The sequence below is a fragment of the Spinacia oleracea genome, chromosome 2 (assembly GCF_020520425.1).
Source record: "Spinacia oleracea cultivar Varoflay chromosome 2, BTI_SOV_V1, whole genome shotgun sequence".
Lineage (NCBI taxonomy): Eukaryota > Viridiplantae > Streptophyta > Magnoliopsida > Caryophyllales > Amaranthaceae > Spinacia > Spinacia oleracea.
The window spans coordinates 88,986,913-88,999,063 of NC_079488.1; the positions used below are offsets into that span (position 1 = coordinate 88,986,913).

The 12,151-nt window shown below is 35.3% G+C and overlaps 1 protein-coding gene and 1 long non-coding RNA gene across 2 annotated transcripts; both read left to right on the forward strand.

Moving 5' to 3' along the window:
• Positions 1-2,239: 2,239 nt before the first annotated feature.
• On the forward strand, positions 2,240-8,926 carry LOC110793269 (uncharacterized). The gene is made up of 9 exons (XM_021998130.2): positions 2,240-2,624; positions 3,373-3,513; positions 3,671-3,763; positions 3,862-3,988; positions 5,356-5,465; positions 6,650-6,730; positions 7,331-7,413; positions 7,548-7,816; positions 8,407-8,926. Exons 1-8 carry the CDS (start codon positions 2,274-2,276, stop codon positions 7,762-7,764), a joined length of 1,203 nt encoding a protein of 400 aa, XP_021853822.1. The 5' UTR covers positions 2,240-2,273; the 3' UTR covers positions 7,765-7,816; positions 8,407-8,926.
• A 1,092-nt stretch (positions 8,927-10,018) lies between these two features.
• LOC130467066 (uncharacterized) lies at positions 10,019-11,946 on the forward strand. The gene is made up of 3 exons (XR_008927231.1): positions 10,019-10,754; positions 11,145-11,205; positions 11,850-11,946. It is a non-coding gene; the product is annotated as an uncharacterized lncRNA (long non-coding RNA).
• The last annotated feature ends 205 nt before the right edge of the window (positions 11,947-12,151 follow it).

The window sequence follows — 12,151 nt, forward strand, 5'->3', positions numbered from 1 at the left end:
AAGAGAAGTTGTTTCTTTTCCAATAAACATGCTTGTTTTTACAACTTAACATGTAAAATAAAGCTACACGTGCTACTTACGAGGAAGTCAATGGTCGGCAAAGTTCAGTCAATGACGGGAATTTTCTTTTGGTTGCCTCTCGCAAAAAAAATTACATTAAGGTGTGATTATACAAAACAATAAATTATATAAGGTCATTTCTTGCAAAATTTGGACTATAAAATGTCTTTTTTGGCAAATTTTCCATATGATAAATATACATTACCAAGTAATGTCTTCGCCTAGTAGAAAGGATTCCACCTTCCAACCAAAACGTTAGGGGTTCAATCCCCACTAGGGGCACTTTGAGAGAGGGTTCCCTTTAGCATTCCTCACACTCTCAAAGTGTCTAGCCTGCTAACTCGGGCGTGTTGACCCGTACAATGTACGATCATGAAAGTAATTTAGCAATATTTTGCAAAAATAATGGTAAAACACGTGCATTGAATACCGTGAAAAGTAAAGTGTAACCATTAAAAAAATGGAGGGAGTAACATAAAAGATTGAGAATTTAATGAATTCATTGTTATTCTCCTATATCCGTTTTACCGGTTCATCATTGCTATAGAATTAATATTGATCTTTTTGTTCACAAAAAGTAACTATAGAATTAATTAATACTTACCAATTAATATGATGTGTTATAAAAAAAATAAAAAGTTTATATTTTTTAAAATATAAATCGATATAAATCAAATTCTCCCTCCGTTCTCTTTTGACCTTTTCACCCGTTTCAACTCAATATTTAAACTTCATTATCTCAAAATATGTATGTTAAAAAATTATAAAATTTCGATGTTGTGAAACTATCCGTTGAAACGAATAAAACAAGATCTCACATGAATATGTTTTGAAATATGTATTAGAAATAAATTAGAATATTCTCTTCAATTGTGAATAGTGTCAAGATTCCAAATAAGACTAATATTCGAGAACGGAGGGAGTAAGATTCCACATGAGCATGTTTTTCATCGTTTAATTTATACTTCCTTATTATCCTTTTCAATAAGAAAATATTACAAATTATGATTTTTTTCCTCTTTAGTTTCTTAGGGAGCGTATGTTTTGCAAAGAGAAAAGGAAATGGTGTCAATAAAAAAGGAAAGAAGGGGAATGATAGTAAAACACACTCTTTTCCAAAATAAATTATTTTTGGGATAACATTTTGACAACCATGTCCTTACATTGCTCCCTCTTTCTATATGAACACGGGAAATCTTTCATCTCTTAACTTCGACGACTTCCTCTTCTCTCTTAGCTTTGGCTACTTCCTATTCCTCTCTAGCTTAGCACTGTCATATCACACCTCCTCTCACATGTTTATTTTTAAAAATGAAGTTCAAATATAAAACTTTAGAGTCTTCAAGGTTGAATTTAACCATTTACAACCAAAAATCGCGGTTCTGGATAGGTTTTTAAGGAGGGTAGTGAGTGGGTGATTTTGTGGTGGATGTGGGTTTATAAGGGTGGTTTTAAAGGGGTAGTTTCTCGGATCGTGGGTGGGAAAACTTTTGCCAGTGGTGAGAAGGTGGGAGATATTGAGGATGGTTCGGTTGAGAGATTTTTGTCAGTGGTAGGAAGAACTTCCTGGTGGCTGGGTAGCGTTTATTGGTGGGTGAGTGTATGCGGCATGTGGTTTGGAATGGAAGGTTCTAAAGGTGGGTGGTTCTGGTGGCTGACGTGTTAAGTCGAGCTATAGTGGAAGGTTAAGGTGTTGGTAAATGATGGTCAAAGTGGCCTTGAAGTAGAAGAAAAAGAGAAAAGTGAAGTCTTTCGGGGCAAGAGAGGGGAAAGGGAGTAAGTCTATACTAACTTATTAATCAAATAAAATAGAGTTATGAAAATGTATATTTTTAACAATCAAGTGACACGTAAATATGTGATGACACATTACACATAATACCAAAAAAATATTACTTTTGTAAAAGTCAACTAACACACTCATATAATCATACAATACTATTTCAAGCTGGCTAAATATGATAAAACAAAATACCATATTATACCTATTTAATATTTTACCTTAACCATCTACCAGCATTTTAATTATCTAACACGTTTAAAAATTATTTAACCATTTTTACTACATTTCTAAATTTTGTAGAAATCCCGTGCTAATGCCTAATGCATACTTAATTACTTGTTGCCTTGTTGGTGTCATTGAATAATAACACTCCGTTTCGTACTTGTTATTTCTCACAAATGAGACCCTTTTTTTTTTTTGGAATAAACAAATGAGACCCTTGAAATGCAGTCTTTCTCCACTCTCTTCTACTTTCACCTCCAAAACCCTGCTAACTTACATTCACATGGACCCTTCTTCTTCTTCGACAGTTTGTAGCAGAAGAAGTAGAAGCTATGGTAACAACATCATCACCTCCTTATCGAGGCCAAGGTCGTCGTCGTCTGCCTCTCCTACCAGAACAGCCGCAATCGACGCTACCCTCACCTTGCAGGAATGGCAGGGCTGGGGTACCACTTCGCCCATCCCCGCTACAATCACCGATGCCATTGCTTATTTGAAGGCCTTGGAAGGTGAGAGTGATGCGCAGATGATTTTTGGCGGTAATGGCGGTAGGCTGGTGGTAATTTCTATGTCCCCTCATTATTGTATTTTGTTAACTTGCTGTTTCTTTTTGTGTGGAAACAATGATGTCAAAGCGTTAATCAAAATTGGATTTGTTTGGCTACATGAACCAAATATCTTCTCCATTCAGTTCTATCAAGTGCATTTTTTGGTCAATTAAGCGAAGTTGATGCTTTTTGTCAATTTGATTGCTTTATTTGATTGGTTGTTTAATCACAATAAGTATGTTTTATCTCTAGCGGTCGTCGACAAATATACACTTCTTTCATTCAGTTCCATCAAGTGCATATTTTAGGAAATGCAGTATCCAATTCAGCAAAGTCAAGACTTTTTGTTGATTTGTTCTGTGGTTCTATACTTCTATTGCTTTATCTGAATTTGTATTGTGATTGGTTGCTTAATTGGGGATTTTGTCTATTTGTTATGTGATCATGATATTTGTTATTGATTCTTTACTTTGGAGTAGTGACTTAAAATTGGAGAATGTTGACAAGATGCAGTGTTTCTTATATATCAAGGGTGCGTTGTTTGATACAATTAGGGTAAACCTCCATAATTACGGTGTAATTTCATGGAATCAAGGGTGCGCTGTTTGATTCAATTAGGTTCAACTTCCGTAATTACAGTGTAAATTCAGAATTGGACCTTCAAGGAAGCTATGCTTGGTTATTGTTTTGTTGTGATGAAGATGGAATATTGTAATCTTAAGTTTTTGTCTCGTGTTGATTTATGCAATCTAATTTCAGGGTGAATTTAAAATAGAAGAGGACAAGAAACATAGAGCAGCTTATAAGGCGCTGGTCGGTTCAGAAATGAAGCTTCAGTTCTTTGCAGCTCGGCAGATAGCTTGTCGTTTGCTTGGAAGTCGAGGATACCTTTGTCAAAAGGTATTTGATTTCTCATTCATCTCATTGTTTCTGTAGTTTATACATGTGGCTTTCTTTCTTTTTCTGCCTCTGTGTGATATATCCGGTGTAGGCAGTTGCTAAATTTTGACATGATCAATAATTTTACAAGTTATTAATGCCTATATCTGTTATTCAGTGCTGGCTTCCTTTTGAAGATTGTATGTGCTTGAAGATCAAGCCTTGCCCACTTTGGCGTGGTATACGATTTTGGTTGTACATGCATCCTAAGGTTTGTGCTTGTGTTTCTAAGAATAGGATTTAATATCTTTGGAACTGCAGATTGTATTCTCTCTTTGATTAATTGTCTCTTTTTATTGTTTTTTTAAGGATTTTCTACGACAAAACAACACAGGAAAGTTGTTATGGCAAGTGTTTGGTGTGCAAGCTGCAACATTGTGCCTCTTTGGTATTGTTGAACATGAAGACATAATGTGGAATGAATTGAAGAAAGCTGGTTCGTTTGTTTTTTAATTATATAAATCTGCTAACATGTTTAATGGTTTCTTCTTCAGAAAATGGTTCACATTATATTTTCATTAAGGTTTTTTTTCTCTTTTTTCACTTTGATTAAGCTGTGTATTTTTGTAGCGCTAATTTCTATCTCAAGATCACATGTCTAGTTTTTATGATGCTTGAACCATGTTCATTTCTCTTTGATTGCTTTTGTTTCACATGCTTCCTCTCTCTCCATTTGACTTGGGGCCAAAGAATCTAGAATTTATACGGACTTCTTCTTTCCCATGTAATTTGTTCATTCCGACATTCCAACGTTGAAGTAGTCCATTTTGCAAATTGGTTTATTTTGCTTGTTTCACTTTTTTGTAGCTTAACTTTTCAGTTATCTGCTGACTGGTTCCTGTCATGGCACTGGATTATGAACTGTTTTCTTCATCCCACAATTTAGCTAAATTTTTTACGAACTCAACTAGTGGGAATTTTTAGTCTCCATTAATTAGCTTTTGGACTTTTGGTTAAGTTTGCAGTCCTGTGTTACTTCTTGATAGAAATGTTCTTTTAGAATAACTTGTGAATATTAATACGCATAATCTAACCCTTTTTTTTATATAAACAATGTGTAAGGTTATGTACAGAGGTCAAGGACTTATTTTTGTAATGGAAATCATATTATAGAGTAAAATCTTGGTGACTTTTTAAATAGATAATTGATATTAAATCGATAGGAATTGATACTATAGAATGAGAAAGCAATTTATGTTGACTGGTGCTGCATTGTTGTTAAGGTTTTGGTGTATGGATATAGTTCTAGCCTTTTTAAGTCTTACCTTTGTTGGGGTAATGGCTATTTGAGTTTATCATAGTACCGAGTTCCTATTTTGGTGATTTTTATTGTTAGTATTACTGTGTACTTGATAATTACATCAATTTTTTGCTATGTTATTATTGCATATACTTATTGTAGTTTCATACTTTCATCCATGCAATTACTTATATATGATTTAAGATATAGTGGTTGCATGAAAAATTGTTTCTAGGAAGGCAAAATACTCCCTCGTAGATTCAATGGTCATCACCGCACTGTAATTTGGATTGGCAGCGTGCTAACAAAATCTGGCAGAGGTAGCTAAACTATTAAGATACTGATGTGCAAAAAGGGACTCAAAGCCGTTTAAAAGTTAGCTGTGAACCTATATATGTCTAATAAAATGTGTTTCAGTACTTGACTACAGACCTACGATTAATGCTTTATTGCCCTTCTTTTATATGGAGACATGGAGTTCAGTGGGTTTTGTATCATATAATTTTCTTGTCATGAGGTTACTTTTAGTGCTCACTTTTGACCTTGTGTTTTTACATATACAGGGAAAAACAATGTATGGTGCATGTACCCTAATAAGTCTGGAGTTCCCAAGTCTGTGAAGGATTATTTTATATGTGATATGCCAAATGATGAAGATTGTGCTTTGTTCAAGGTATTTTGTGTCATATATATGCTTTAGTCTATCCATCATCATCATTATCATTACCCCATTGCCTCAAAGAGGCTCCCGCAAGAAGCGGGGTAAGGGGGGGTCGGACGTACGCAACCTTACCCCTGCAATTGCAGAGAGGTTGTTTCCAATTGACCCAAAAGCGATAACGGGACAACAACGGGACGACCATCTTCTACTTCATGGAAAGGAAGCGAAGAGGTATTAAGAGCCATTTTGATTTAGTCCATTACATCCCACAGCCAAAAAAACAAATAAATCTTTGGCTCCATCAGAAATGGACAGTTAGTCTATCCATATACTAAAAATCTATAGGATCATAACGACTAATTGTTGTTTCGGTAATTAAATGGTATCCGTCTATGGAGAGCATAGAGGGAGCCACCATAAGGCCTAGAATGAGATCAAAGGGCACTGAGATTTAAAATGAAAGACCATAAACTAAGAAAATTTCTCAATTTGACGGACACAAAATTTAGTATTAGTAGAATTCTTGTATTGCTAACTAAACTGTTTAGCATGTAAGGTTGATTGACAGGTGGGCAACTGTTATCTATGCTACTGAGTCGCTAGTACACGTCTGACACGGATACGTGTCCAGGTGTCCGAAACGGCTAAATTGTGGAAAATTTCCTTGATTTTAGACCAACATGAAGTGTTGAAGTGTCCATACCCATGTCCGAGTGTCAAATTTCCGACACGGGTACTTGAGTTAAAACAAAGAGTCCGAGTAACATAAACCGTTATTGTGAACCTGAAGATAATGTAAAGTGCATTCAGAAATAAGTATAATAGAATTTGTACATGATCTTCTAATTCTTGTGATTTTTATCAAATAAACGTGTTTAGAAAATGCTTGAAATTCAAAACTGCGTGTGTAGACGTGTAGTTTGGTAGAGTTTATAGGGAACTCTTGTTTCTACTCTCAAGAAATTATACCATTATGTCCAACTAAATATGGACTCCTGTCGGGGTGTTTGCTATTGAAGGTCTTCAATTAGACTCGATCTGTACAGAATTTAATCGCCAAGATTTAATTTACAGGACCGAATAGATTTAATTGCATACAAAAGTCAATCACCAACAATTAAATCTAAATCAATGGATATTTAGAATTTTGAGTTTGCCATGCTGATTTTATTTTTCCATGTCTTGCTGCTTCGCAGACAAGTGGAGACAATATCTTGAATTTCATTCTTATAGATGGTACTTGGAGCAATTCCACGGCAATGTTCAAGCGTTTGAAGGTAACTCTTACTTCACCACTCCATCTTTATCTTTATTAGAAGGAATAACCAATTATTGATGTCCACAAATCTGAGAGAATGAACCTGTTCAACTCTTCTGAGATTTTCTGTTTTGGTATAATGAGTTTCTTACCAATGATCTTAGTTTTTGCAAGAAATTTTAAGTGCAGTTTATGAAAATATTAAGACTTGGATTATGGTATTGTATTAACGTAAAAGTTCCTCAGTTATGCTGCAATGAGTCAATAACTGTTATCAAAACCATAAATTTCTTCATTAGCTACAATGTCTTCTGCCAAACCCCAAATTATTAGTATAACAGTAGTTGTGTTTCCAATATAACTTAGGTATGATGTATATTTCTTTTTCCTCCCTCTCTGGATGGTTTTTTTGAATGAATATTCACTGATATGTTGGAAACTCATTATGTGAATTGGTTCCTCTGAAAATACTTGGTATTTCATGTATCTGAGAGAGGTATTCACTTCTGCTGCACTGAATTCGTTATACTTTAGTAGTATCTGTTCCTTTAGTTTCCTATTTGCTTATGTTTAAAACTTTAAAAGCTCTTTAATAATTAATAACTATGTGATTGTTAAGGATCGAGCGAAATTGTTGTGGGGGGAGGATGACATATCTTGCATATCGGTTACAGCAGGTGCTTCAGCAATGCACAAACTCAGGTGAGTGGAGAACTATTACTCTTGCCCCCCCCCCCCCCCCCCCCCAAAAGAAAGGTACTTCGTTTTTTCTTACTATTATCTTAAAGAGTAGTAATTTTATGATTTCATTGATTGTTTGTTTCGCTTGAGTACAGGCCCCAACCATCATGGGATCGTACCTGCACAGCAGGAGCAGCTGCTGGCCTTCTTTCTGAATTGCAGCTTGTTCCTCAATTCAGCTCATACTGTCTTGATAAACAAGCTGAAGTTATGGAAGATGCGTTGGATGCTTTGCTGGAGGCTCTTACTGCTCGGCGTCTTCGCATGGGCAGATCCATACAGCGTACAGTGAAGAACGGCTGTGTCTGCTAGAATTTACCATGCTATTGACATATTCCCATAAAGTTGCTTGTTGTTTATCAAGGTATCAATTTATTTAGAAGTTTATCTGAATAAATTGGTATTTATGCATTATTTTCTATTTCTTTGTAATTCTTCACTTGTAGTTGTTCCTAATCACAATCCCAGAAAATGCTAGACTAGAATAACTTTTTTTTCCTGGTTAATTTATCAGTTTATACCTGCTTTACAAGACTTGTAGAACAAGTCTAGGATCAAAAGTGGATCTTTGTATTTAGTGCTTGTTTTTGGTATTTGGTCAGTCATGTCTGGATCAACTGATAGCTTTTGAGGTGTGGCCATGCTCCTTATATTTCATTTTGTTTTTATTCTTTGTTATGTGTCTGACTTTCGGCCTGCCTGTCTGGAAACAACTGGGAACCTTCTTGTATCATGGATTCATGGTTCGGTTGTGTAGTTGTGACCTGTTTCTATCTTGTCAAATTCATTTTATGTAGGTTTTAGCTCATCCAGTTTCTATTATTTACTAGTAGATGACGTTGAGCATGCATTTTAGGGATGAACCATAGTGTTGCTCAAGATTTTGATATGTGACATGCACCTTAACAACTCAATGCACCATTTTTTAACTTCCCTTCCGTAATTATGGTGCAGATCTGTAATTCTTGCTACCATGGGATCCTTCTAAAGCATACAAGTGGTGGTATCAAGACTTGATGAAGCATCAATGTAATTGGGTTTTGTATACGTTCTTACCATGTACAGAAGCATACTCTGCAGTTTTATCGAGACTTATTGATTGCATATAGAGATCCTGTGCATTAGACTGGAACTTCAGTTGACAGTCACAGACACAACTAAACTAAGCTGACATGAATCACATTAGGAAGGAAATACCGTCTCCGGGGAGCTATTGTATTGGAAGGTACAAATTTGATGGCATTCTCTTTTAACATGCACCGTTACCTCCTTGTGGGGGTTGGAAAACTGCATATTAAAGAAGTGATAACGAAGTGTAATTTTGAGTTTGTGTAATTTTGAGTTTGTGTAATTTTGAGTTTGTGGAATAGCCAGAAATACGACTGATAGGGTTCTTAATTTCTTATTACTCTTCAATGTCGGATCATATTAACTGATATTTTGACGTTTCTATAAATCTGTTCAAATTCTTCGAGTTTTGACCGTGGGTTGTGAACATCGCCAGTGACTTCCACAGCGATTTGATTACTGATGCTGTCAAGTATCACCCCCTATCATTAAATAATACTGTGACAACCATACACTGCAGTATATGCATCATACTGAAATATCCTTGCACTCATCAACTTCAGAAAAAAAATACTAATCCACTTAGTGAGAGAAAAGTTGAACAAACGTTTTTTAATTACAAGCTCCAAAAAATGAAATTTTTTGAATTGCTCACAACTGTTTTTTTGTATGTTAGCACCCCGTTCACTCTTAGGGCTAATCTGGATTCGGGGCGTGTTCTGGGTGGTTAGGTTCCAGTCTCCTCTCAATTGTTGTTGCGGGAGATCGAACACTGGTTCTCCCTACCAAAAATGGGTCTAATTTGATTGTGTATTTTATGATTTGTAATTGTAACTGATATTAAAAATTACTCCACAAATATGCTCCTCGCTAAAAAAATATCTATATACGACTTTACAGAGGCAGCCTACACCGATGGTCACCAGCGGGTGAATTTGTCCATACCCGGAGTATTTTGGTCATTTCACGTGTTTTTGTTGACAAGTCATGTAATACCCCGAATTTTTAAAACTTGATTAATTATGCTAAATTATTTTTATTTAGCTAAAATCGTTTTAAATCCTAATTTCAAACTTTATTTTAATTAACGAAGTTTTATTGCGATTAAGTATTAATATCGTTACACGATTTATTTTTCAGATTTTATAATTTAGTTTTTATTCGAGCATAAACTACATTTTTAAATCCTGTTTATTTCGAATTTTTAATAATTTCGGAACGTTCTTATTTTATTCGAAAATTTATTTTATTTTATGTTATCGATATTTTATAAAAATTATTTGAAAATCTGATTTTAATTAAACATTCCTATTTATATCAATTCCTAAATGTAGCAAAGAATTTTCAGAATTTTTCCTAACTAAGTGAAATTACTAAAATACCCCTAAAGAGCAAATATCCAATTTTTTTCTCTTCCTTGCTCTCCACGTACAAAGTAAGGAGGAAATTTCCTTCCTTCCTTCTTCCCTCATTTCAGTCTCCATTCAAAGCAAAAAACCAAGTTTGCTTCTTCCACTTCATCCTTTACAAATTCAACAATTTCAGAATTCAATTTCAACACAAGAGACCAATTTCACTTCCTTTTTCTCTCTTCTCTGATTCAAGCAATCAACCACCACCGAATGCCGTTGCCACCATCACCACCGTGACTGCCATAGACCCCACCACAACCTCCCAGCACCACCACGCACTCCCTTCGCCACCCCCACACCACCTCCCCTGCCTTTCCCCTTCTCGGCTTCCTCTCTCCCCTGCCTTTCTCCCTCCCTGCCTCTCTTTTCGCTGCAGCACCACGCCCACCACCGTCAGATTCACCCCCTTTCTGTCCCCTTCCGTTTGTCTCACCGCCGACCAACCACCCAGAACCACCGCAGACATTCTCCGCCCCCAAAATACCCCGGCGAACGACTGTTGACCGGAAACACCCCTTCCCCTGCTTCCTTTGTTCGCTCAACCATTTTTTTCCCTTCTTAGCTGTTTCGCCGCCGCGAAACCAACCCCACCACCTTCGTCGTCACCAGCGCAGACTTGCGACGCCGGAACACCGAACCGAGCCACCCAGGCCGCCGCCTAGCCTCCCCTCTTTCCTCCCCTGTTCGTGCCCTGTTTCGCACCCCCTTCCCTCTTTGGTCGACTTTCAGAAAAAAAACCAAAAACCAAAATGCCTGATCTTGTTTGCTTGCTTTAATAAACCCAAAACAAAGCTGGCCCAATTCTAAACTCTTGGGCTTTTGGTAAGACAATTATAAATTTTCAGATTTCAATTAATCAATATTTATATTATAATAAATTTTTACTATATAATTATTTACTAATAAAATTACTTATTGTTTTTCAGGTTTAATTATTGATTACAAAAAAATAATAATAAATTTACTAGCTTTATAAATCAAAAATGGAATTTAAATAATTTTTTTTTTATGTAAATCAATTTATATATATATATATATATATATATATATATATATATACCGATTTAAATTTCGTTTAATAATATCTTCGTTAAATTATAAAATTATATTTTTTTATTAAAATTCATTATAAATTCATTATGATTTATAAAATATCGATTTGAGATTATTTATCGTTTCAATAACTAATTCATTGATTTAATATTCTGAAAGAATCGGACTTGAAGCTCAGGACGAACGATCCATCGAACAGGAAGTATAAACTACGGTTGAGGTAACATCTATTGCTAACACCCACAATCCCCTTATGAAATATGTTTTATGAATTATGAAATGTGTTTATAATGATATGCTTTTTATTTGATTGTGGGATATGAAATGTATTTATAGTGTGTTATATGCATGATGATATTCAAATATATTTATGAATGATTTTATAAGAATGATGTTTTATGAGTTATAAATAAGATACGAAACATGATAAATAAAAGTGTAAGAGGTTCTGGCAATTAGTGGGGTTACTATTTCTAGGTCGTGCACGTACCGCTGTACCGCGGGACTCCCAACAAGGGAGAGTGCTCCTTGAGGGTTACCGCAAGCTAAAAAAAAAAAAAAACTATTTAGGTACGGGCGTATGTCCAACAAGGGAGAGTGCTCCTTGAGGACTATCGCAAGGTGGGAGACGTCCCGCAAGGCTAACTTGTCAGTTACCAAGTAAAATGAATGACTTATGAAAGATAATGAGAACTATTAAAGTTTCAAGTTATAAATGATGTTTTATTATAATGATTTTATGAAAGTGATTTACTATATTCTATTCTCCCTGATTGCAAAGTAAATAAAATGAATTGAAATGAATTTACGTTGTTAGGGTAGTATGTTACTGGGCCTCGGCTCACGATGTTGCTTTTGTTTTAGGTACGAAGAAGATCATGGGAAGCCTTAGAGTGAGGATGCAACCATCAAATTCACGATCGTTGATTAGTAAAAATAACTATGTCATTAGTAATAAAAGGATGTATTAACTAAACTCTAAGTTTGATTTCATGATTTGAGTTAAACTTTAATTATTAAAGTTTATTTAGTAATTTAAAAAGATTATGTCGCCTTGTATTTCCCACGAGGGAGATATGGCATGTGACGCTCCGACTAAATTAGGATTTCCGCTGCTAATTAAAGATAATTAACCAAATTAATGGTGTTTAGAAGTCGGGGTGTTA